This window comes from Notamacropus eugenii, chromosome 4 (genome assembly GCF_028372415.1).
Source record: "Notamacropus eugenii isolate mMacEug1 chromosome 4, mMacEug1.pri_v2, whole genome shotgun sequence".
In the NCBI taxonomy this organism is placed as follows: domain Eukaryota; kingdom Metazoa; phylum Chordata; class Mammalia; order Diprotodontia; family Macropodidae; genus Notamacropus; species Notamacropus eugenii.
In genome coordinates, this window is record NC_092875.1 from 465,496,903 (window position 1) to 465,520,965 (window position 24,063).

The window sequence follows — 24,063 nt, forward strand, 5'->3', positions numbered from 1 at the left end:
CCTAGGATATATAACAGGTGCTAATGAATGCTAAATAAATAAAAAAATGCAATAAAAAAGATCATAAATGACTATTCTTTCATGAAAAGTAGTACAGTTAATCAACTGGAGGGCTGGCCTTGGAGTCAGGAACACTGCAGTTCACACTTGGCATTTGACACATACTAGGTGTGTGAACATGGGAAGTCACTCAACTTCCGAGTGCCCTAGGCAACTCTCTAAAAGCATAAGTTTTAGGTGGGGAGAGTTTCCACACAGTGAATTCATTTCTAGATGAAATCAAAAATTTGGAACAAAAATTAAATTCTTTCATGTATGTTTGCTTAAAAACAAAACCAATGCTTTACATTAGGAATTTTGTTTTTCTAGGAATGTTACCAAAGTGGGGAGGGTTCTAACTAGTCTGTATGGTCTATAATATATGCATACATGTGTATAGATGGACTAATGCATGTTTTTTTGTGTAAATATGGAACTCAGTGGAAAAGTTGATAGTGAGGTGACAGAAACTTATATTGATTAGAGTGCTCATGAATGTAAAGAGCAGGAGTGGTAGGAGCAAAAGATGAAAGAGGTAAAAAGGAATCCCTAATTAGTAGCCTCAACCCAATTTGGAGAACTTTGAAGAAAGATATAGTCAAAATAATATTGAGTAAATTAATAATGCTGACACTGAAGTGTGAAGGAAGCAAATCAGAGAAAAGATGTTAATGTTAATTATTACAAAAGAAAGTTGGCAGACAGAATGGTACAGGATCCTGGATGGATATAATCATGCCAAAATAAAGGTTGAGACACAGAATAATGAGAAATGACAGAGAAAGATAAAGATAAAAATGAGATACAAGGGGAAGTAGAAGGGTTTGGCAACTTTTTGGGGAGGAAGTTATAGTTGATAGTTCTGAATAAAGGAAGTAGTCTTTGCTGATATATGAGAAGTAGGAAGAAAAAAATAACATGCAATTTCTGGATCTAGCTGAAAACAAGAACTTGGCTGAACTACTTTGTCATTGAAATTATGCAGTAAGAAGTATCTCAAGGCAGATGTATTCCAGTGACATTTCCAGGAAAGGAACTACAAAAGGTTATTTTGTGATCATTTGCTCAAAGTGGTACAATTTTGTGCAATTAATAGTGACACATGTACTTTGCTTTAGCCAAAGTGAGTGAACAGCTGACAATCCATCCACTTCCCTTGCAGTATTGTCTGTCCCATTAAACCTTACTTGATCCCCCTAGTCAATAAAGATCCTCATGCTCTTCACCTCTACTCTTTGGACCATGAATGGCACTTGGTCTGCACCTCTTATACACTTAGCTCTTACTATTGTATAGGTTTTTTTTGTGTTTGTGTCATGTTCTCTTTACAGAATGCAAGCTTCATAGATGACAGGGCAATTTTATTTAATCTTTGTATTTCTTCCTCCTAACTTCCCTTTTTCTGTTGAAGGCATCACCATCTTCCTAGCCATACAAACTTGAGTCATCCTCCATGCCTTTCTCTAATCATTTGCCAAATCTCATTAATTCTTCTACAGTACCACTTACAACCGTCCCATTCTCTCTATTCCTTTAAGCTATCATCCTAACTGAGTACTCATCACCTCTTGCCAGGACTATTGTAATAACCTCCTAACCAGCCTCTTTGCCTCCAGTCTCCTTTCTCCAATTCATCCTCCATAGAGCTGCCAAAGTGATATTCCTAAAGGAATCTAGAATTCCTGACCTCTGTACCCTCTTGTCTACAAAGCTCCCTATTGCCACTAGGATAAAACATAAAGTCTTCTGGCATTCAAAGCCCTTCACAATCTAACTCTAACCTACCTTTCCACATTATTGTTTATAATATATAATTTCCAAAGTCACCTACTTGGTGTTCTTCATATGTTACATTCAATCACCTGTACTCCTGTTTTTGCACATGCCTGAAATGAACTCCCTCCTTACCTCCACCTCTCAAAATTTCTAGATCCTGTCAAAGTTCTGCCCAAGTGCAGCCTCTTACGAGATGCCTTTCCTGATTCACCTTCCCAGCAGACATCTATTTTCAAATTGCTTTGTGTCTACTGTGCATATATTTTGTATTGGAGAGGTACTGTGGATGGAAGGCTGCCCTCAGAACCAGGAAGACCTAAGTGCAAATCCACCTCTGATATGTGGCTATGTGACCCTGGGTAAGTTATTTAACCTCTCAGTACCCAGGTAACAACTTGCATTGGAAGAGGGAGCTTCTTCACCTATGAGTTTCCTATGTTGAAGAAATCACAGGGCCAGTCCCTATTCATGTATTTTATAATGACTTTGATGTGTTTATGTTGCCTTTCCAGATAAAATGTAAACCCCTTGAGGGTACAGAATTTTCTTTTTGTTTTCCTGTCCCCTAACCCTAACCGTAAAATGCACTCAGGGCAGCTAGGTGGTGTAGTGGATAGAGCACCAGTGCAGAAGTCAGGAGGACCTCAGTTCAAATCTCACCCCAGACACTTGACACTCACTAGCTGTGTGGCCTTGGGCAAGTCACTTAACCCCAACTGCCTCATCCTGGGTCATCTGCAGTCATCCTGATGAATATCTGATCACTGGATTCAGGTGGCTCTGGAGGAGAAGTGAGGCTGGTAACCTGCACAGCCCTCCCTCATTCAAAACAAAGTCACTTGCAAGTCATGTCATTATTTCCCTGATGGCATGGTCTTGTTGGGCAACGATGGACAAACTTCCTTCCTTCCCCACTGCCAGACACACACTCTTAAAAAATCCTTGCCTGATAGATCCTCCTGTGCCTGGTACAGAACTTTGCATATACAATAGTGCTCTGGATGTGACTGTTTAATGAATATTTAGTTAAGTAAATCAGTTCATAAAGAACACTGTAATCTGCTACCTTAAGTACACTTAAAACTTTTAGAACATTATAGCTGTGCCACACAAGCTGACTTTGTCTACTTTGCTTGTTGGTATAAAAAGGCATTTATCATTAAGGGATCAAATGTATTACTCTATGGTGGACAGTTCTGCTTTTTGATTCTCTGATCTTAGTAAGACAGCATTCTAAAATAGGACTGCAAAAAGGGTGGTTTCACAATATTTGGGATGCTTAATCATTTTAAGGGCTCTTATCTACTATATTTCTTCTTTCTGATTACTAAGGCAAATTAATAAATTGCTTAAATCATGTAAATCTTTACTATACCACTTACAAATTGTTCTTCATTCTCTTTTCCAGTAGTTGGAAGAGTTGCCAATTTCATCATAAGCCCTAGCTATCAAGGTATACCTATCAACAATTTAGTGAGTAGATCTATTCCCCAGGGATAAACAAATAAGGAAAGAAAGTTTTAAGACTCTACAAGAAACTGAGCAGAAAGCTACATACCATGCCAAAGGGGAACTTGATGAGTAAATCTAAAGAAAAAAAAGAACTAAATCTGGTTTACTAATTTATTCCAATTGATAATCGTTGGGAAGCATACTCGTAGGGGCTCATGAACTACACTTTAGAAAACCATTCCTAAATCTTCAGGGTTACTCCTAGAATGGTGAGGGCACATGGGAGACCAACATGCCAGTGTGAATGGGGGTTGGGAGAGGAGCTATTTACTACCCTGAAATCATAGGAAATATCAGAGGATCTAAGATCTACCACCTGTTATTAAGAGGGTACAGGGAAAAAATTGGTAACCTCTTTGTGTGTGATCTTTAGGCTCCCATTCAGTTCTAACGTTTTTTTTGTTTCTAAGCACAAGCTTCTCTGCAATTGTCCAAATTAACCTTAGTGTAAAGATATGTACGTATACGTGTATGTACATATATGTATATTATATATAGGCACATACTTTTTTTTTAGGGGAAAGGACATTAGAGCTGGCATCTGTGTCCTAATATAGCTCTTCACATACATGCAGCACTGCTACATTGTGTCTGCAGATCACTCATCCTACATACTGACGGTCCAATAGACTTCTTGGAAATTTGGTCACTTTCATAATTTAAACAGTAGCACTAGTTGTTTGGACTGTGGTTACTTTTCTAATGTATTTCTAGGAGGACTGGAATAACGTTTTCTTAGCGCTGAGAATTTAAGGCCAAAGGCTACTGCGGGGTGATTCCTTATTTTGGAATTTCCTGGGCATTAAGAAATACAACTCCCGGCAGATAATAGAGATCATGGTGTGCTTGAAGGCCATCTCCAAGCTCGGTTTTACTAGGAACTAGGTGTGGCTTTTTCAGTTGTTAATATTTCACTATTTGGAAACATTTTCTGAAGCTGGGGGCCATGAGGACACTTGTTAAAAAAAAGGTTTAAGCAGCCTTCCGTCAAAGGAAGGATCGGAGCATTTGTCTACACCCCGACCTGAGAGGCTGCAAAGAGGGTTCAGCGAGCAGCCTTTGGCCGCGGCTAAAACACAATTACTGGCCCGGGCCCTAGGACAGGGCTTCCGCTTCCTCGTCCAGGGGGAAACATTCGGTGAAACCTCCTAACAGTGCCATCGGACTTCATTTTACCTTGGGAACACAAGAGGAACAAGGGATTTCTTTTCCCTCTTGGGCTAAATAAAGCGCGTTAAAACTTGCGGCTTTTTCCACGACTTCGACCCTCCTCCGGGCGGAGGGCAAGCCGGTAACCTGGACCCCAAGCAGGCCGAGGAGACCACGGTCCCCGGGGGGCGGGACGCTGAGCTCCGGTCCCTCGGGTCCTCGCCCGAGCCGGAGGCCGCAGACATCCCCGGTGTCGTCCCGAAAGGGCCGCGGGAGCCGGTTCTGCTCCCGCCGCTTCCTCTTCTTCGGGGCGGGGCCGGGGAAGCGGGAAGACCACGGAGGGCGGGGGGGAGGGGGGAGGGGGTAGGGCGCGAGGCCAGCCGAGAGGCACCTCCCCTCCCCCACTCGTGCCCTCGGCGCCAGAACCACCCACCCTCCCTCCCTCCCTCTACGTCCTCCGCTCCGCTCACTTCCCCACCTAGATCCCTAGAGCGAAGCCCGCGGGCAAGCGCGTCCCCAAAAGAAGGGCGGGGAGCTGGGAGCGCTCGGGGAGGACGCAGCCAATACCGTCCCGCACGCCGGGGGAAAGGGGCGAGAGCAGCCGCAACCGGTCTGGGAACTGGACTGCGGGGGCGCGTGCGCGAAGCCGAGGGGGCGGGGCGCGCCGCCTTGCAGAGGCCGCGATGGCCGCTAGGAGGCGCATGCGCCCTGGAGGCGTCGGGCAGGCCTCGGGGACAGAGGCGGCGGCGGCGACGGCGACGGCGGCCGAGCCGGAGGAGGGTGGGGGTGCCGCTGGGGGCCGGGCCGGTGTTTACACAGCGGAGGCGAGCGGGGGTGGCCGGGAGAGCACGCAGGAGCCCGGGCGGCGGCGGCACGATGGTCATGGCGCATTTCGTCGAGAGTTTCTGGGTAGGGGAAGGAGCTGGCGGCGTCCTGGGAAGGGAAGGAGGGGAGAGGAGCCGGTCGGTCGGGTTCGGCGTCGACGTTTGGGGGCGGGAGCCGCGGCGGTGGGGCTCCGGCTCCGGTCGAGCCGGGCTCTGGGGTCCTCTGCGGCTGTCACCGGGCTGGGGGGGGACCCCCGGGGAGCGGCCCCGCGGGCCTGGGCCCCCCGCCCCCCGGAGCAGAGCCCGGACCCACCCCCACCTCCGGGCCGGCCCGTCTCAGCCCGGTCCACTCCCCTGCCCACTGCCCGGCTCTCTGGGCCTATTCACCCCCTCCCCCAAAAGGTTCTAAAAAGTTGGGGTGTGAATATCTCGGCCTCGGCGCGCCGAGACCCCCGCCTCCCCTCCCCCCGACCCGCCTCGGCTCGCTCATTCCCGGCTCGCCCCTCCTCCGAGCCCTTCGGCTTAGACGGAGCTTGTTGGGAGAATCCCTCCTGTCTCCGTGTGAGGCTCCGGGTGCGTTTTCCTGCAGTTATTGTTCGCAGCCAGGGACAGGAAAGCGGCTTGTTGACCGGAGAGGCCGAGATGGGTCTGTCCGACACCCCTCCGCCGGCGTTTGCGTTGGAATTCGGGGCGCTGCAGACCCTGAAGGTCCCAAACCTGGGTCTCCGGGGTCCTTTGACTTGGGCTCCTCCTTCCAGAATGCGGTTTGTTTAGAGAGCTTTGAACCACTCTTGCTCTCAAATTTTTTTTCCCCCAGGAGTATTGTAAAAGCTAGCTGTTAGGTTGTGAAAAGGCAGTTTATAAGTTAGTATTCACTCCCCCAAAGACCAAATTTTACGTGGAAATGTAAGTTGTTACAAACATATTACCTAGGTATTTTTGAAATTCGCTTATTGCGGCTGTAATGGGTTTTTGGGTTTTTTTAAAAGAAAAATGCTCATTGAACTTCTCCCGTAGTTATTGATTATGGTTGTGGAGGGACAAGAATATTTGGGATAATTAAAATCCAGAGAATTCCGAAGCTTCATTCTATAAAAAAGCTTCAGATTGTTTCCCACTGGTGTTTCTTATAGAACCCAAAGTGGTTGAGATTGCAAAATGAGTTTGATTCATTTTTACTTCCTTCCCAGGTGTCTGCAAAGACATCACTGAAAATAGTGCGAGTGGTCTGATGGATAGAGGTCTAGCCCCTCCCCGCTCAAGAACACCGACGTCCAAGTTTCCACATTTAATATATGCTGGTTTTGTGATCCTAAACTCTTAGTGCCCTAGTCCTAGTCTATAAGTGTGTAAGTTGCTGAGCAGGTGCAGATTTGCATTGGTAGAGTCTCTCATTAGGAATTCTTTACACCAATAAAATCACAGGTCTTCCATTCCACACATTCCCTTCTCCACAAGAAGAAATTAAAACTATATAGGATCATAGGTTTGAGAGTTGGAATAGCTGAATCAAACTCTTCATTTGATTGCTGAGGAAATTTAGGCCTAGTGAGATAAAGTAATTGGAGTCAGGATTTGAACTCAGGTTCTCTGACTCTTAAGCCCAGTATACTTTCCACTACAACAAGTTACCTCCCATTTAACCATTTAACTCTTATATAGCATATAAGTAGAGAATGTTTATACTTAAAGGGGTAATGCTTTTGAGATGAAATAAAATGAGTTGAAGTGAGACTGTGAGAATGTTACAAAACTTTAGATCTAAATGATACTTGTTTCCTTTTCAACATTTATAAGAATTGGAGATATCTTTTTATTGTAGCATTTTTGGACATTTGTAAGAGGAAACATATTCTAAGTTTTAAAGAAGTCTTTTTCTTTTAAAGTATCATTCTTGACCAAAATGATATACTAAAATGATGAATTCAATGTATTTCAAAACTTCCTTTAGAACAGGTGTTTTATTACTGATAAGTAAGTTTTTGCTACACAGTATGGTACCATTGATATTCAAACTGAAACTGTTTTTCCTTTCAACTAAGTTAATCAGCTAAAGTCACTTGGAAAGCAAGAGTCTTTGTCTTCCATATAGGAAAACAGGTGTTAGCCCATCAATAGAGTACTTGAAAAAAAGTTATTTGTATTTACAATATTTGAGGAAGTCTGCTTGTAGAAGTGCAGGGTGAATGTATATTGCATGCATGAACTGATGATCTGGGTGGTTTCAGTTTTTGCATGTGTGTATTTGGAATAGGGTGAGGTTGTGGTAGAGAGTACATTGGAGTCATAAAACCTGTGTTGGAGGTCTCTACTGGAACTCTTACTACTGATATGCATGACCTTGGTAAGTTCTTTAACTTTTTAAGTTTTTTAACCATGTCTATATAATGGGAATGATACTTTAGCTACCTAATTCATGGGGTTATATAAGAACTCTTTGTAAATTGCAAAGTACTTAAATGAATGTGGTTATAATTATTTAAATTTATAATATTTTGAGATCCATAACCGATATTGCAAAATGATTCAGTACATTGCCCAAAATGAATAATTTGATATTGAATTCCATCTGTATAGATGATTCTCAGATCTGTTTATCTAGCCCTAATTTCTCTTCTGACATCCAGTCTCCCATTTCTATCCATCTTTTGGGCATCTTTGAACTGGATGTTCTGTAGACATCTTGAACTTCACATGTCCAAAACTGAACTTGTTATTCCTACCCTTCCCCCCAAATCTGCCTTTCTCCCTAGCTTCCCTATTACATTGGACAGCATCATTTATCCTCCCAGTTACTCATACTTGGAAATTAGGTGTCATCCTCACCTTTTCTCTCTCTTATCTTCTTTTCCCGGTATTATAACCTGTTGCCAAATCTGTAGTTTCTACTTCGCAACACCTGTCCTAAACAACCTCTTATTTCCTCTGACATTGCCACCTCCCTGATTCAGGCCTTTGCCATCTCATGCCTGAACTATTGCAATAGCTTTCTGGTTAGTCTTCCTACCTCAGATATCTCCCTGTTCTAGTCCATGGTCTACTTAGCTGTCGAAGTGATCTTCTTAAAGCATGGGTTTGACCATACCACCCCTCTAGTCAGAAAATTGCAGTGCTTTCTTATTACCTTCAAGGTCAAATATAAACTTTGTTTGCTATTTAAAGCCCTTTATGACCTGGCACCTTCATATCTTTGCATTCCTCTTATACTTTATTCTCTTCCACATAATTTATAGTCCAGCGATACTGACCTTCTTACTGTTCTTTGAACATGACACTCCATCTCAACTGACTTCATGCATTTTTACTGGCTGTCCTCCAGACCTGGAATTCTCTCCCTCCTCATCTCCACCTCCTAGCTTGCCTACTTCTTTTATGTCCCGGCTGAAATCCCGCCTTCTGCAAGAAGTCTTTCTAGTCCTTAGTGGTAGTGCCTTCCCTCTGATTTTTGTTTACGCATAGTCATTTGAAAATCTTCCTTCTGATTAAGCTGTGACCTTCTTTGAAATGGAATGTTTTTGTCTCTTCTTTGTATCACTAATGCTTAGCACAGGGCCTGACAGTAATAGGTACTTCTTAAAAAATGCTTCTTGACTTAATTATATTATATAACTTTACTAAAGAATTGAACAAAAAGCTTATAAACTGTGGATTTCCTGAGTTACTGTTTAACCAAAAGAATGAAGGTGGGCAAGGGCAAAACTTTCAATAGTACTTTCAAGATATACTTTATGCACTATATCTTACATAATGCTTCTTGTCTGCTTGAGTAGACTATATAGTATTTAGAATATTCTTTAATCTGTAACATATATTAATAACTAGTACTTTTGGTTTAGAGGACTTTCAAGTATTGATCACTTAAAAGAACATCAGGCCTATTCAGCCTTTTAAAGGAAAAAAAAACACCTTAAACCATTTTTTGCTTATTTTTTCCTTAAGTTTTCTCTTTCCTATTGAATCTTCACCTTTGGAGAGGTTCAGATTGCTATTGTCTAACTTGTTGGTGACTCCAACTCCATGTGTAGTAATTCTTTTTAGTGAATATAATATATATCAGAAAATCTTTTGTAGTATCATAGAACAGACAGGACATTTTAAGAAATCTTGAATTACCCTTAGTAACAGAAAGCAGGGGGTCACAGAATCTCAGAGGTGGGACCTCAGAGGCCATCCAGTCCATCTCATATCTTCAGGAAAGGCAAGACTGGACAAGACCTTAAACCCAGTACACTTTGAAGCCCATAGATTGGACAACAATAGGTCCCTGCCCAAGCTCCACTTAATGGCTGTTTTCTGGACCCTCCTGGCTTAGAGTTATTATCAATAGTAACTGTTTCTCTTTCCCTCCCAACTTGATTTAGTTATTTTTTTCTTTTGCTCATTAAAGGGGCCATTCCCTGATGATTTCTTAAAGAGGCCTATTCACTGAATGGGCATTACCTCCCTCTAAGTGAGTACCTGAAAAGGCCAAGGTCTCCCATGGCATCCTGGGCCATCTCCAGTCATCCTGAACACAGATGGCTCTGGAGGAGAAGTGAGGCTGGTGGCCTGCACAGCCCTCCCTCACTCAGAACAAAGTCAAGTGCAAGTCATGTCATCATTTCTCTGATGGCATGGTCTTCTTCGAAAACGAAGGATGAACACAACAACAATCTTCAGGAAACCCCTCTATAACATCCAGCCTTTATTTAGAAATGTCTGGTGAGGAGAAACTTATTTCCCAAGGCAACAGGTTACACTTTTGGATAGTTCTAATTATTCTAAAAGCTTTTCCTTACATCAGAATCTATCTCTGCTCCTGTAACACTCATTCATTCCTTTTAACTTCTTCAGAACCTTTGGAGACAAGCAAAACAAGTAAAATCCCTTGTCTACATGACAACCTTACACATACTTGAAGACAGCTGTCATGTGTGTCCTCTCCCCTCCACTTCTCTTTTCCCAGCTGTGCATGTCTACTTCTTAAACAGGCCTATTCAATGAATGGGTGTTGTCTCGCCCCAAGTGAGTACCTGTAAAGACCTTGGCCTAAAGGGCCCAAGGTCTCCCAGTGCATCCTGGGCCATCTGCAGTCATCCTGATGAATGTCTGGTCACTGCATTCAGATGGCTCTGGAGGAGAAGTGAGGCTGGTGACCTGCACAGTCCTCCCTCACTCAGAACAAAGTCAAGTGCAAGTCATGTCATCTGATGGCATGGTCTTCTTTGGCAGCGAAGGACGAACACGATGTCTAGAACTGCGCTCCTAGGACAGAAAGTAGTAGGACTCCCACACTCCTGGTTTTGGTTGCTGTGCATCTCTTAATTTATTCAGTGTGAGATTGCGTTGACTTTTTTGACTACCAGGTCATATTGTTGATCAAGATTGATCAACTAAAAACTCTGCAGTTATTTTTGTGTGATTTTAATGAAGTAACAAAAACATCTATTTAAATAGGTAAAGACAAAGGGGAACCAGGTATACTTTAAATGATATTGTGAACCTAATTTAGCATAGATTTAGTTTGAGATATTTTCCATTATCTTGGATGTTTGCTAAAAATATTCTGATTCCTTAATTCTGAATTAAAAGAAGCAGCCTATTTAAGTCAGTATTTATCAAGAATTCTAATGTAAGCAAAATAATAAATACTATGAGGAGATACAGAGGCAAGGCTATAGCATCTATATTTAAAAAAAACCCTTCTATTCTCTCAAAAAATCTTCTGGAAGAGGGAGTGAAATTTCTAGAATTTTAAAGCTAGTCAAAATTAAGTGTCTACTGTATGTCAGACATTGAACTAAGTGCTGGGAATACAAAAAAAATTAAAAGACAACCCCTGTGATTAAGGGGCTCACAATCTAATGGTGGCAGGTGGAGGGAAGGTTTAAAAGCATTTGTATAGTACCTACTATGTGGCAGGCACTTTACAAATATTATCTCATTTGATTCTGAAATAACCCTGGAAAGAAGGAGATGTTATTATCTCCATTTTGCAGTTGAGGAAACTTGAGGTAGACAGGTAAGGGACTTGACCAGAGTCACTTACCTAGTAAGTGTGTGAGGCTGAATTTGAACTCAGTTCTTCCTAACACCAGGCTCAGCATGTTATGCACTGTGCCACCTAGCTGCCTTGACTGGGGGAAGCAGCATGCAAGCAACTATGTACAAACAAGTTATTTATGGGAAAGGCACTAGAGTTCAGAAGATCAGGAAAGGATTCTCATGGAAGGTGGGATGTTAGCTGGGACTTAATGTAAACCAGGTAGTTGAGGGGCAGAAATGAAGAGGGAGAGCATTTCAGGCATATAAAAATTCCTGCAGTTTAGAGATGGTGCTAACAGGGATCAGAGGGGATTATCTGATGCAGTTCCCACTTTTTATAGATCAGGAAGCTGAGGCCTTGTGGAGGTCAGGAGCTAAACATTTTTTATAACCAGTTTTAATATTTAACTGGTTTATAACTGGTTTTCACTTGTTCTGTTTTTGGGGAATGTTCCTGATGTATTCAGAGCTAATTGAGATTAATCTGGAATTAATTCAAGAAAGTAATTCTTGAACAGTGTTTTGAAGGAGGGGAAGAAAATAATTTGGAAAGGTAGTAAAAAATTATCCAGGGAGGAGGAACGATGTGAATAAAAAGTCACGGAGGAGATGGCATGCATATTTTGTTAGCTTGAATGAATAGTTAGGAAGGTAATAAGGCAAGATAAAGATGCGTGCTAATTGTTGAATATTTTTGAAAATCAAATTGAGAGTTTTTAAGTTTTTTGAAGGCAGTGAAGAACCTGTAAAAGCCTTTGAAAAGAGGGGAAAGGCAGTTACAGGAACAAAATGACAATTGAGGAATATGTAGTTCTACCAGTTTTGTGTACAGAGTAGATTGAATGGAGGGTTGGCAAGTACTTATTAAATATATAAAATCTGTCATGTCTTGATTTATAAGGAATGCTTCAGTTGTACCTTACCTATTTAAAGGCGATACATAAGGCGATGGAAGAGAGAGTAGACAGGCCTAAAGAGAGGAGACAATAACTTGGAGAGTATAAGGTTGACTTTTAAATTAACTATAGTGGTTTAGGTCCTAAGTGATTTACAGTATTAGGTAGTATGTACACATTGTGGAGGAGAAATAACATTATTTGTTCCACACCCTTTTTTTTTACTTGGTAAGTTTTGTTTTTCAGAACATGCACAACAATAAACTACCAACAATTTTTTTTTCTGGGAGAAGAGTTAAACAAAGCAGGATAAAAGTGATTGCCACTGTTAGTCCATTTTCAATCTTATACTTAGTTAAAAGAAAGGCTGCGTGCCTTAACTTTCCCACATCCCTTCTCCCAGTTTATATGGATTATTAAGAGACAGGAGTAATGTGCCCTTTACCTTTGAAAATATCATATTGCCATATTTGACCAGAATATTTTTGTCTCTCATTGGTAACTGTATTTACATTGTTGGAGGCCTTGTACTTATTGTTCTTTTGATGAATCATTTTACTCTTGTCACTTACCATAAGTCTTTCTGTGTTTCTCTGAATTCATTACATTTTCCAGGCTTTTTAATGTAATAATATTCCATCATATTAATGTGCTACAGTTTGTTCAACCATTCCTTAGTTGTTGGGCACATATCTTATTTTCCGTCATTACAATAAATGCTGCTATGAATATTTTTGTACATATTGGTCTTTTCTTGCTCTGAGTGATCTTCTTAAGCTACAGGACCGGTAGTAAAATCTCTGCGTCAGGGAATAGAAACTGTTTAGTAACTTTTCTGGCATAGTTTCACATTTTCCAGAATTGTTGAGTCACTCAATTAATTGCATGTGTGTTTAACTTTGTTTTTTAATTTTTAAAAGATAACTTTTTGTCTTTTTACATTAATCCAAATATCTCTCCCTACCCCACCCAAGGACCCTCCCCTCATAACAAGAATGGAAAAGGAAAAGGGAAAAATATTTGACCATGTATGTATAGTATTTCATACTCCTGGTCTCCCAGCTCTTCAGTGAAGGGAGGGAGCTGATTCCCAGACCTTCTAAACCTAGTTTCTTCTGAGTTCTATTCCCATGTTACCAACTGTACATTGGCTATTTTGAACTCGATGTTCCATAGTTTTCTCAAAATCGACTTTAGAATAGAACAAAACTTTACTCCTAAATTGACCCTTCCAGTCTCCTCTGTAGTTCCCCAGGATTATAGCTTTGGAGTCATCCTTGACTCTTCACTTTTATCCATCCCATCATAGAGTTATAGATTTGGACTGGGAGCAACCATAGAGGCCTCCTAGTCCACCCCTCACTTTACAAATGAGGAAACTGGGGAAGTTAAATGACGTATGATAAATCATACATCTAAGTGACAGACATGAATTTTGAATCCAGGTCCTCTGACTTAAAATCCAGCATGTTTTCTGCTCTACCTTGTTACCATACAGTTACCAACTCTTGTTGATTACAGCTCTGCTCACATAGTTTGCATCCTACCCTCAGACTTTCATCATACCTTGCTTGGGCTATTTCCATAATCTAATTGAATTGATCTTCTTAGCCTTCCAACCCTCTTCTCATCATATCATTCTCTCTACTGTTGCCAAAGTGCTAATCTTAAAGCACAGATCTGTTCATGTGTCACTTTCCTGCTCAATAATAACTTCAACAACTCTGTTACTTGTAGGATAAGATATGGATTCCTATGTTTGATATTTAAAGCCCTCATCTTGGCTCCAATCCATATTTCTACCCTTCTTATACATTATTCACCTTCACAAAATCTTCAGTTGCTGTTTCTGAAACAAGACACTCTTTCCTGTCCCCTGAACTTGTGCCTTTGCAGTAGCCTGTTCCCCAAGTCTGGAAGTTTTAAGCCTTCTTAAAACTACCCTTTAAAATCTCTAGTTTCCTGGGCTAAAATGCAAACTCTTGCATAAAGCCTTTCCTGATTCTCTTAGTTCTTAGTACCTCCCCACCCTGCAAATTTTCTTACACTGTTTTTGTATATATTTTAAACTTTATATTTGTACACATCAGCTTTCCCAATAGCATGTCATCTTGAGGACATAGATGTTTCATTTTTGTGTTTGTATCCCCAGTGCTTAGAATATCTCCTGGGACATAGTAGATGTTTAATTAATGCTTATTGATTAATTAAGGTGTATTTTCTTAATTCCTGGGCCATTATAATTATCACCATATTCATTTTTGTCTTTCTGTTTACATTGTTTTCAGTTATATATTGTTATTCTGGTTCTGCTTGTTTCAGTTAACAAGTCTTCCATTATGTCTCTGAATTCTTTATATTCATTGTATTCTATTACATTTTTAAAAAATCTCAGTTGGTTTAATTGTTCCCTGATTGATGGACACCTATTTCACATGCAGTACTTTGCTTCCACAAAGTGTTCCATGCCTTAATTTTGGAACAAGTGAGTATGATCATTCTCCTCTCCATTGTGTTTAACCTGAGTTTTGTTGCCTTTTAATGTGATTATTTATGTAGTGTATATTGTTCTTTGACTCTGCTTCTTAACTCTGCATCACTTGTTACACATTTTCTCACATTTCTTTTGCCTTTATAACTTGTTGAATGTTACGGCACCATGACATTCCATAAAAACCATATACCAGAATTTGTACAGTCATTCACCAATTGCTGAGCGCATAGTTTGTCTTAGTTGTTATAAATAGTGGTGCTGTAAATATTTTTGGTGTTCTTGTCTATAGCTTCCTCATGTTATAAACCTAGTCCTGGAGTCACTGGGTCAGAATGCTCATCTATAAAAAGATGGACACCATAGACTATTCTGGGTACACTTTGCTATTGACTTTGTTAGTAGAGTTTTGGTATTCATGGGATCATTTCTTTGAGACTGAAAGGAACTCCAGAGACCATCTAGTTCAACCCCTTCATTTTACACATGAGGAAACTGAGACCCAGAGAGGATCTGTGACTTTTCTAAGGTCACACAGGGAGTATCAGTCTAAAGATATCAAATGTATAAGTAACTGGTGAGAGAGTGATTCTAACTTTTCACAAGTTACAGATGATAAAAACATTTTATAGCTTTAACTGTTGTGATTGAATTCAACAGTTTTATAATTCTTGCTAGTTTAGGAAAACTTGCTGGGTACTTCTATATTTTCTAGCAGACTTCAAAATAAAAAATGGCAGCAAGGATTCATCATTATTAAATTTATATTTGATACTGGTAGATATTGTAATACTGAAGTTAACCAAAGAAAAGATTTTCCTTGCCTTTATGGAACTGCTGTTGAAAACAGATACAAGATTTTACATGTTTTATGAGCACTATTAGAGAAGGTTAAGGTAAGAAGATCTTATCTCCCTTATTTTTAGAGGAAGGAAGAGAAAAAGATGAGTGCACAAGGTACAATCCGTTCTCCTTCGTGGGTTCCTATGCTGCTTGTGGATCATATCCCTGTTTCTTGCATTTTAGGTGTCTAAATAATTGACCGTTCACTTAATATAAATCTGAAATCAGTTCATGTGGTTATTTTGTTGGAACCTTTGAAAGATTCAGAGTGAAGAGGGCAGAGCCATTTTCTGAAGGAAGCTTGTGGCTGCATTGTGTCTTTGCTCTCTCACGTCTTATAACCCGTTCTGTCCTTGTTTACCATCCTAGGGTCCGTGACACTAGCAGTAGGCAACTCTGCCGCCGTTGAAGTCTGCGTTCATTATTATTGTCACTGGTGTGTGTGTTTCCTCTCAAAATGGAAATACACTAGTGCTTTGTTTAATGGTTATGTTTTGAATTTACAATTATACTGAAAAGTTCTGAGAAAATTCTTTTCAGTTTCCAAAGCCATAGTTAATGATGGAGCTAAGATTCATTCCATTAGAAACTTCAAAAGTTTCTAGTTTTCTTCATTTCTTTCTGGATAACTATAATTTAATTTCTCAATAGTTAAATTCCAATTAAGTTGACAAAGTGACAGTTTGAATAGAAGAGTGGTTATCTACCTCTCAAAGTGGTTATGAAAAATCAAATATGAAAGTGTAGTTTGTAACCATAAAGAATTAATTTACATGCGTGCCGATTATTCATTGTTGCTAAAGGAGGCAACAAATGCTGGAAGGCTTATGTTCCCTTTAAGGGACTTTGTGACTCCAGACCAGTCACTTAAAGGAGGATAAGACTATGTCATGATTCATAATACATACGAGGCATGTGAAAAATTTTAACTCTTTAATTGTAGCAAAATATAGAGATTGTGGGATTTAATAATAGTTAACATTTAATGTGGTGCCTATTATGTGCCAGACACTGTGCTAAGCACTTTACAAAGATTATCTCATCTGATCCACACAACAACCTGGGGAGATAGCTGCTGTTATTATTCCCATTTTACCGTTGAACCTGGGGCAAGCAGAAGTTAAGTGACTTCTGACCAAGGTCTGGATTTGAATTCTCGACTTCCTGACTGTAGTCCTGGTACTCTTACTTATTGGAAAATCCAGGATTCTGTGAAGTACTTGGACACCAGCACATGTGTTAGCCAGTGTCAGTAGATACCAGAATTATTGTCCTCCTGTATTATTGCTTATCTGTTTACCAGTACTATTTTAAAATATGTTTTTGTCAGTTAAGGAAAATTTCACTGAAAGAACAGAGCAAGAAGAATATGCTCTTCTAACCATAACTGCTTCAGGCAACAGAAGCTTGTTAAACACAGTGCAGAAACCCTGGAGAGTGAGTGCACAAAAATGTTATTTGCCTGGCTCTAAAGTATCAATTAAACTAATGAATAATCCAGCTGTAAATAAGCTTGCCACTGCTGAGTAAGAATGTCACTTAATTCCAGACTTCCAGCTTGTGAGCAGGGCTTTATGTCGACAATCATAGCATGCCAAAAGCATTAAAAAGACTTATAACTATTTTCAAGGTGATGCATGGTGATATAAACAGCTGCCCTCCCTGAGGCAAAAATACCTTTTTGAGAGAAACAATTCTTCTGTTTTTTTACCCAGGTAAATTTCCATTACAAAAATGTAATAGAGATTTATCAGTAGGAAGTGTTTTGAAATTCACTATTCCTGCAGAAACAGTTTAGGTGTCCCAGTGGATGGAACACGGGGCCTAGAGCCAGAAAGACCTGAATTCAAATTTGGCCCCACACACTTAGTAGCTGTATGATCCTGGCAAATCATTTAACTTCTCTCTGCCACAGTTTCCCCAGCTGTGAAATGGGAATAATAATAATAGCGCCTAACTCACAGGGTTGTTGTGAAGCCCAAATAAAATAATATTTGTAAAAATACTTAGCATATATTTGTAGTACTTGGTAAATGCTTGTTTCCTGCCTGCTTGCCTTCCATGGCATTTTAGTTAACACAGGCCATATAAAGAATAAGTTGGAAATAATTCACAGAGAGAAGGCACTGGGACTAAGAGGGGTTGGGTACGGTTTCCTGTAGAAGGTGGAATTTTAGATAGGTCTTAAAGGCTTCAATAGTCAGAGCAGAGGAGGGAGAATGTTCCAGGCATAGGGGACAGCCAGAGAAATACCAGGAGCTGAGCGGTGGAATGTCTTGTTCATGGAACAGTCATGAGGCTTACTGTAACAAAAATATAGTTTTTCAAGACTTATTTTGTTAGAAATTAACATGGAGTCAATATTTCTTGAAGTTTTTCTGTTTGAATTTGTAACAAGTGCTTCTTAAAGTTAGGTATAATGTAAAAACAAGATTAAAAACAAAATGCTTAAATATAAAGGTAGATGTCATATGAAAATTACAGAAGCCCAGATGAGACAAAAAAGTTGTTGAAAAACAGTAGATAAATTCTGGAATTTGGCAGAACTACAGATCTGTCAACAGCGTTCAGAAATCAACTTTTTTTCCTCTGTGCCAGGTGTGTAGTAGAGGACAATATGAGTGGAACATTTAATGGTAATCTTTAAACTCAAAGAAATGGAAGCATCCTCTAATTTAACCCCTTACTTTCCAGAGGAAGAAACTGGGCCCAGAAAGTTTTAGGGACTTAGCCCAATGTTAGCTAGAGAAATAGGACTTTTAGAGTTGGAAGGGACCTTATTGGTTGTCAGGTTAAGATATTTGTTCCTTTCCTAAGCAACTGCTGTGTACCAAGTTCAAGGGGCCAGATTCTAGGTACTGAAGATACAAAAATAAAAGTGAAAATAGTTCTTACCCTCAAGGTATGTATGTATTAGATATATGCAGAATAAGTAAAAGTTGGTTGTTGGTGGAAGAACTAGCCACTGGGAATGAAAGGTAGGGAATCAGGAAAGGCACTGTGTAGAAAGTGGTGCTTATGCTGAGCCTTGAAGGAAACTAATGATTCTGAGAAATGGAGGGAAGAAGGAGGTAGATTACAATCGTGGAGGACAACCAATGCAAAGACATGGAGATGGAAGATGGTATAGGATGTTCAGTAAAGTTGGCTTGTCTGGACTACATTATTTATAGAGAGAAGTAGTATGCCATAAATTTGGAAAGGGGAGTGAGGGCTTAGTTGTATGAAGGGCTTTAAATATTGAAGAGAGATGTTTGTATTTGATCCTGGAGGTAATAGGGGCTACTGGAGTTTATTAAGTAGGGGAGAACATGATCAGATTTGCACTTTAGGAAAATCAGTGTAGTAATTATGTGAAGGGTAGATAAAAGGAGATATTTGACATAGGGAGACCAATTAGGAAGATTTTGGAATAGTTCAGGTGAGAGGTGCTGCTGGCCTGAACTAAGTTGCTGACTGTGTGAGTGGAGGGAAGGAGAGAGAGATATCAAGATATGGATAACATGTAGGAATTAAGTAGAAGAGCTAGAATTTATTCCTTATTAACTCCAAATTTAGTGCTCTGCCTATTCCACATGCTGTCTTCTATGTCTTGTGATTGGTGTGCCAGTCTGTTATGCATTTAAATTTTTGGTACTGATTTTTGAATAATTTCTTATTTCTAGTGTTTATTTTGGTAGGTTGGACTCTATGACACTTTCTAACTCTGAGATTCTGTGATATAGGAAAATTGGCGTTTCTTTTTTAAGTTAAACTCAGGCTTCACTTCGTGATAATTCTAATCAACTAATATGCCAATTAGATATACTGTATGTCATTTAGCTCTAAACTCCTGCTGTGGGACCAGGCTTCTTTACCTTCATCTACCACCCATCCCTGTCCCCCCACTTTCTATCGTTTTCTCTGGAAACTGTAATCAAATCAAAATACTCATTACTTTTGGAAAGGATATCTAGCATAACTGCTCCAGTGGTTCTACTCTCTATCCCTTATGACTTCCTAGACCAAAATACTCTTTCCTGGCTACCCTATATATATTGTTTACCCTAGTAACATATAAGCTTCTTGAAAGCAGGAAGTATCTCACATGTGTGTATGTGTGTGTGTGCGTGCGCATGTGCGTGTGTGTTCTTAGTGCCTGGCACATAGTACACACTCAATAAATACTTTTTCATTCATTTTTCCAACTTTCATTTACCAAACATTCATTAAGTACATGTGCAGAACATAGCTTATAATCTAATGGGATGGGGAGAGGATGAGATGTGTACTTCAGTGGATTCATGAGTTCACTGATGTGAGTATTCCCTTCAGTGGTGTGGATCCTATCCATCACACTTTCTCATCTTGGGCAGTTCCTGTGTATCTTCCAATAAATCCTTCATAGGACATCTGTAAATCTTCCTTTGCATTTTTGGCATCTTATGGATACCAAAGCCACATTAGGATTGTATATTTATTACCTATTACTATTCTGTCTACATGAATTTTCTAACTAGATAGTTCCCGGATATCTTAGTTATTTTTGATGTCATATTACAGCCTATGCATGTTTACCATACATCTTTTTATTGCCTCCTCATCACTTCATTTGTCTTTAGACTGTATTCCAGATTTTCTCCATCATGAGAAACTTCTTCCTCCTGGAAAATCACTCCAACCCTGGAGTTTCACACATCCAGTCTCAGCAGCTTCTCCCTCTGATTGGATGGTTCCTCTTAGAACCTTCATTTAAGGAGGACAACCAGAGTAGCTATGTCTCATTTCTCTCCAGACTGCATTGTGGACTTCTGTCATGTCCCAGCCTCTCCAACCACACTACCTTTGTAGCTTCTGTTTATGTGTTGTCTTCTCCTCTTATAATGAAAACTTCTTGAGGGAAGGGAAGGCATTATCTTTCTATTTCTATTTGTATTCACAGAACTTGTCACATAGTAAACTCATAATAAATACTTGTTGCTGACCGACCAATAGTTTTGCTTTCTTTAATTGATTTTCACCCATATAGCATCAATGAGAAAATGTTGGTGTTAAGAATAAGTAAGTGAGTTTCTGTGTCTGTGGGCAACTTGGGATCATTAAAATTACTACATAGTTTCCGAAATGCAAGTCAGCTTTGTTTTCTACTTCTTCTCTACTTCTACTTCTTCTCTAGTTCTAGACTCTCAGCTTATTTTCCTTTGGCTGTTTGTTCAAAATGTGGATTGACATCCAATAGCATGACAAATCCATGGATTCTTAACCTTTTTTGAGTCATAGACCCCCTTTGGCAGTCTGGTGAAGCCAATGGACTCCTCACAATAATGGTTTTAAGTAATTGAAAGTGTTGCTAAATTCCAGTTCAAAGTTAGTGAAAAAGAAAGATGTAATTCTTTTTTCCCATCCAAGGTCACAGATTCCTTGTATGTGGACCTCAGGTTAAGAATAAGAACTCCTGATGTAAACAGGATTTTCTTCATCTATTTGTTTTTTTCCTTGTGTTTTTTAGGTAGTTACGGATCTTTTTTTGTAGGGCTATGTGATCCACAAGATAGACCGACAACCCTGACCATTTTCCTCTTCTTCTAGAAAGTCAATTTTATTTGAAAGAAAGCTTGCTTACAATGAATTGTCTTGTATTTTGGTGTTTCAGAAGAGCAGATTGTGTAGGAATGTATCTCTGGTAATTCTTCATTATATATTCAAATATGGACATGTCCTGTTTATGGTCTCCCAGTGCATCTTGGGTCATCTCCAGTCATCCTGATGAATATCTGGTCACTGGCCCCAGATGGCTCTGGAGGAGAAGTGAGGCTGATGACCTGCACAGCCCTCCCTCACTCAAAACAAAGTGAAGTGCAAGCCATGTCATCATTTCTCTGATGGCATGGTCTTCATCGGCAATGAAGGATGAACACAACCCTGTCCTATTTATCCAAAATGTTGGGGGATTCATTCAGTCTACCTTTATTAAGTGCTTACTGTTTTTAGGGGACCTTGTTAGAACACTAGGGATGAAAAGACAGGAATGAAATCAATTCCTTGCATAGCCAAGTAATACACAGTAATTTGACAAGAGAGAGACTAACAACTTCTGGCATCAGCAAAGATTTCTTGAAAGAAGTACCATGTCTTCCTGAGCCTTGAGGAAAGCTAAGGATTCTGACAAGCAGGGCTGGAGGAGAGGATTATCAGTATGTGCAGAACTGCATAGGTAGGTGATGGAGTGTTGAGTTTAGGGAACTCAATGAGCCAATTTTTCTGAGATTGAGTTCATGATGGGAGAGTAAAATGAACTGTCTGAAGAGGTCAGGAAGGAAACTGCTCTGTCAGGTCCCTAATGACAACTTAACCAAGGAGTCCAGAGGTCTTTTTTCATTCTTCATCCTTCTTGACATTTCTGCACCCTTTGGCTATTTTAATCACCCCTGTCTTAGGATACTTTTTCCTCTAGTGGTTTCATACACACTGGAGTCTTCTGGTTTTCCTTCTGCCTTTTCAGTCACTCCTCTGATTCTCTGATTGCTTCCTGGTTCCTGCATCCTCTTCTTGCCCCTGTAAGGTAGGTGTTCCAAAAGTCTGGTAGGCTTAATCAAGCCCAACGTTTTAATTCAGTGTGGTTATCAAGCATGCATTTAGGCCTGACTTTGGAGCTCTAGATCCAAATCCTCAGCTGCCTAGAAGATAATGGTAGCAGAAACTTACTGTTAAAGTGGAAAGAGAAACATTGAGATTTGAGGACGAGTTCAAATTCTAGCTCTGCCACTGAATTAGTTCTGTGATTTTGAGGGAATTATTCATGTCTCTGAGTCTTAGTTTCCTTATCAGTAAAATGGATATGATTATTTATCTACTTCATTGGGTTGTTGTAAATTTTGAACGAGATGTTTATAAAACTCTTGTAACCTATAAAACACTATGTAAGTATCATCCTATTATGTCCCAAGAAGACATGTCAATATGTTTTCTCTTCATCCTGCTTTGTGACCTTACTGACCTCACTGTTTCTGTTTATGGCATCAGCATTCACCCGCTTTGCCATGGGCATAATTTTGGGGATTATTTTTATCTCAAACTTCCCTGTTTGTGTTACAAGTTCTGCCAGTCATCTAATTTTATCATCATCTCACCACCTATATCCAGTTGATTGCCAAGTCTTGTCCATCACATCTCTTCACATTTTCCAAATCTGTTCCCTTCTTTCTACTCATACCCAAACTAACCTCGTTAAAATCATTACCTCCTGCCTGGGACTGTTGCAGTAGTCTCCTAATTATCCTTCTCGCATCTAGTCTTTCCAATCTCTGGTCTGTCTTCCACACAGCCAAAACACAGGTTGGACCACATCACTTCTCTGCTTAAGATCCTCAGTGCCTCCCCATTGCTTTTAGGATAAGACAAAAACTCTTCCATTATTTTAATCCTGTCATAACTTGACTCCGGCCTCCAAATCCATTTGCGAGTTATTCATGTTCACGCCTTCTGCATCCTAGCCAGACTTGTCCCTGTATACGCTTGTGTTCCACTCTGTCTTCTGCCTTTTGCACACGCTCTCTACTGTGATTTACCTTTGCTTCTGGGAACTTGTGGCTCCCTTCAGGGTTCAGCTTGAGTCATCTCCGGCAGGGCAGCCCCCTTGCTCCCCATCCCCTGTCAGTGTATATTTTATATGTATACTGCATTTTCTTATCTGAATGGTGGCTATGTCCCTCTAGGAGATGGAGACTTTTGAGGGCAGGTATGTTCTCACTTTTTGTTTTTGCGTTTTTATGTCCTGCCCTCGTATTGTGCCCAGCAAATAGTAGGCACTTGGATGCTTATTGATGCCCTCTTCTGTCTCTCTAAGTCCTGTTGATTCTTTCTCCACAACATTTCCTTATATATCCCCACCTCTCAGTTCCTGTTTACCCATATCTTAGTATAAGTCCTTCACAAATAACTCACCAAATTATAATAATAACCTCCTTTCAAGTCTTCCTCTTGCCGCTCTTTCACCTTCTAATTAGTTCTTCATTCTACTTCTTCCTTTGCTCAAAAAACCTTAGGTAGCTCCCCAATTGTCTGTGAAACAAAATTAAAACTACTGACATTGAAGACCATCCACAATTTGGGTGCCAGTCATTTCATATTTCATGTTTCATTTCATATTTCTCCCTTCTCTGCACTATATGATGTATCCATAGACTAGCTCTGCCCCTTGAGCATCCCTCAGGTTCTCATGTTATTACTGATATCTGGTGTGGTCTCTCTCCTTGGCTTCTATCAAATTCCTACTAATCCTTTAAACCAAAACTCAAATGTTATCTCCTTCTGGAAGCTTCCACTGAAAAATAACTCCTTCCTTCCTAACTCTTCTTTAGCAGCAGCCTTGTTTTATGATTTGCTAATGCTTTAATGAAATACGTTTTTATTATCTGTGTTGTTGTCTTATCTCTCTTGCTTATATTGAATTCTGTCAAGTCAAATTCTCTGTTTTATTTAAATTTTGTATCTTCTCCAGGGCACAGCAGAAAACTAGTAGACACTGGAG

At 40.1% G+C, this 24,063-nt stretch overlaps 1 protein-coding gene across 3 annotated transcripts in view; it reads left to right on the forward strand.

Annotated features, from left to right (window-relative positions):
- The first annotated feature begins 5,137 nt into the window (after nucleotides 1-5,137).
- FCHO2 (FCH and mu domain containing endocytic adaptor 2) overlaps nucleotides 5,138-24,063 on the forward strand; it is a 142,468-nt gene continuing 123,542 nt past the window's right edge. The window contains exon 1 of one of the 3 annotated variants that reach the window (XM_072606317.1): nucleotides 5,138-5,385. In XM_072606317.1, the coding sequence (XP_072462418.1) occupies nucleotides 5,353-5,385 (33 nt within the window). In that variant the 5' untranslated portion in view covers nucleotides 5,138-5,352. Of the gene's footprint in view, nucleotides 5,386-7,620; nucleotides 7,645-24,063 lie in introns of those variants that run through there. The other 2 variants (XM_072606318.1, XM_072606316.1) reach the window with 2 other exon arrangements.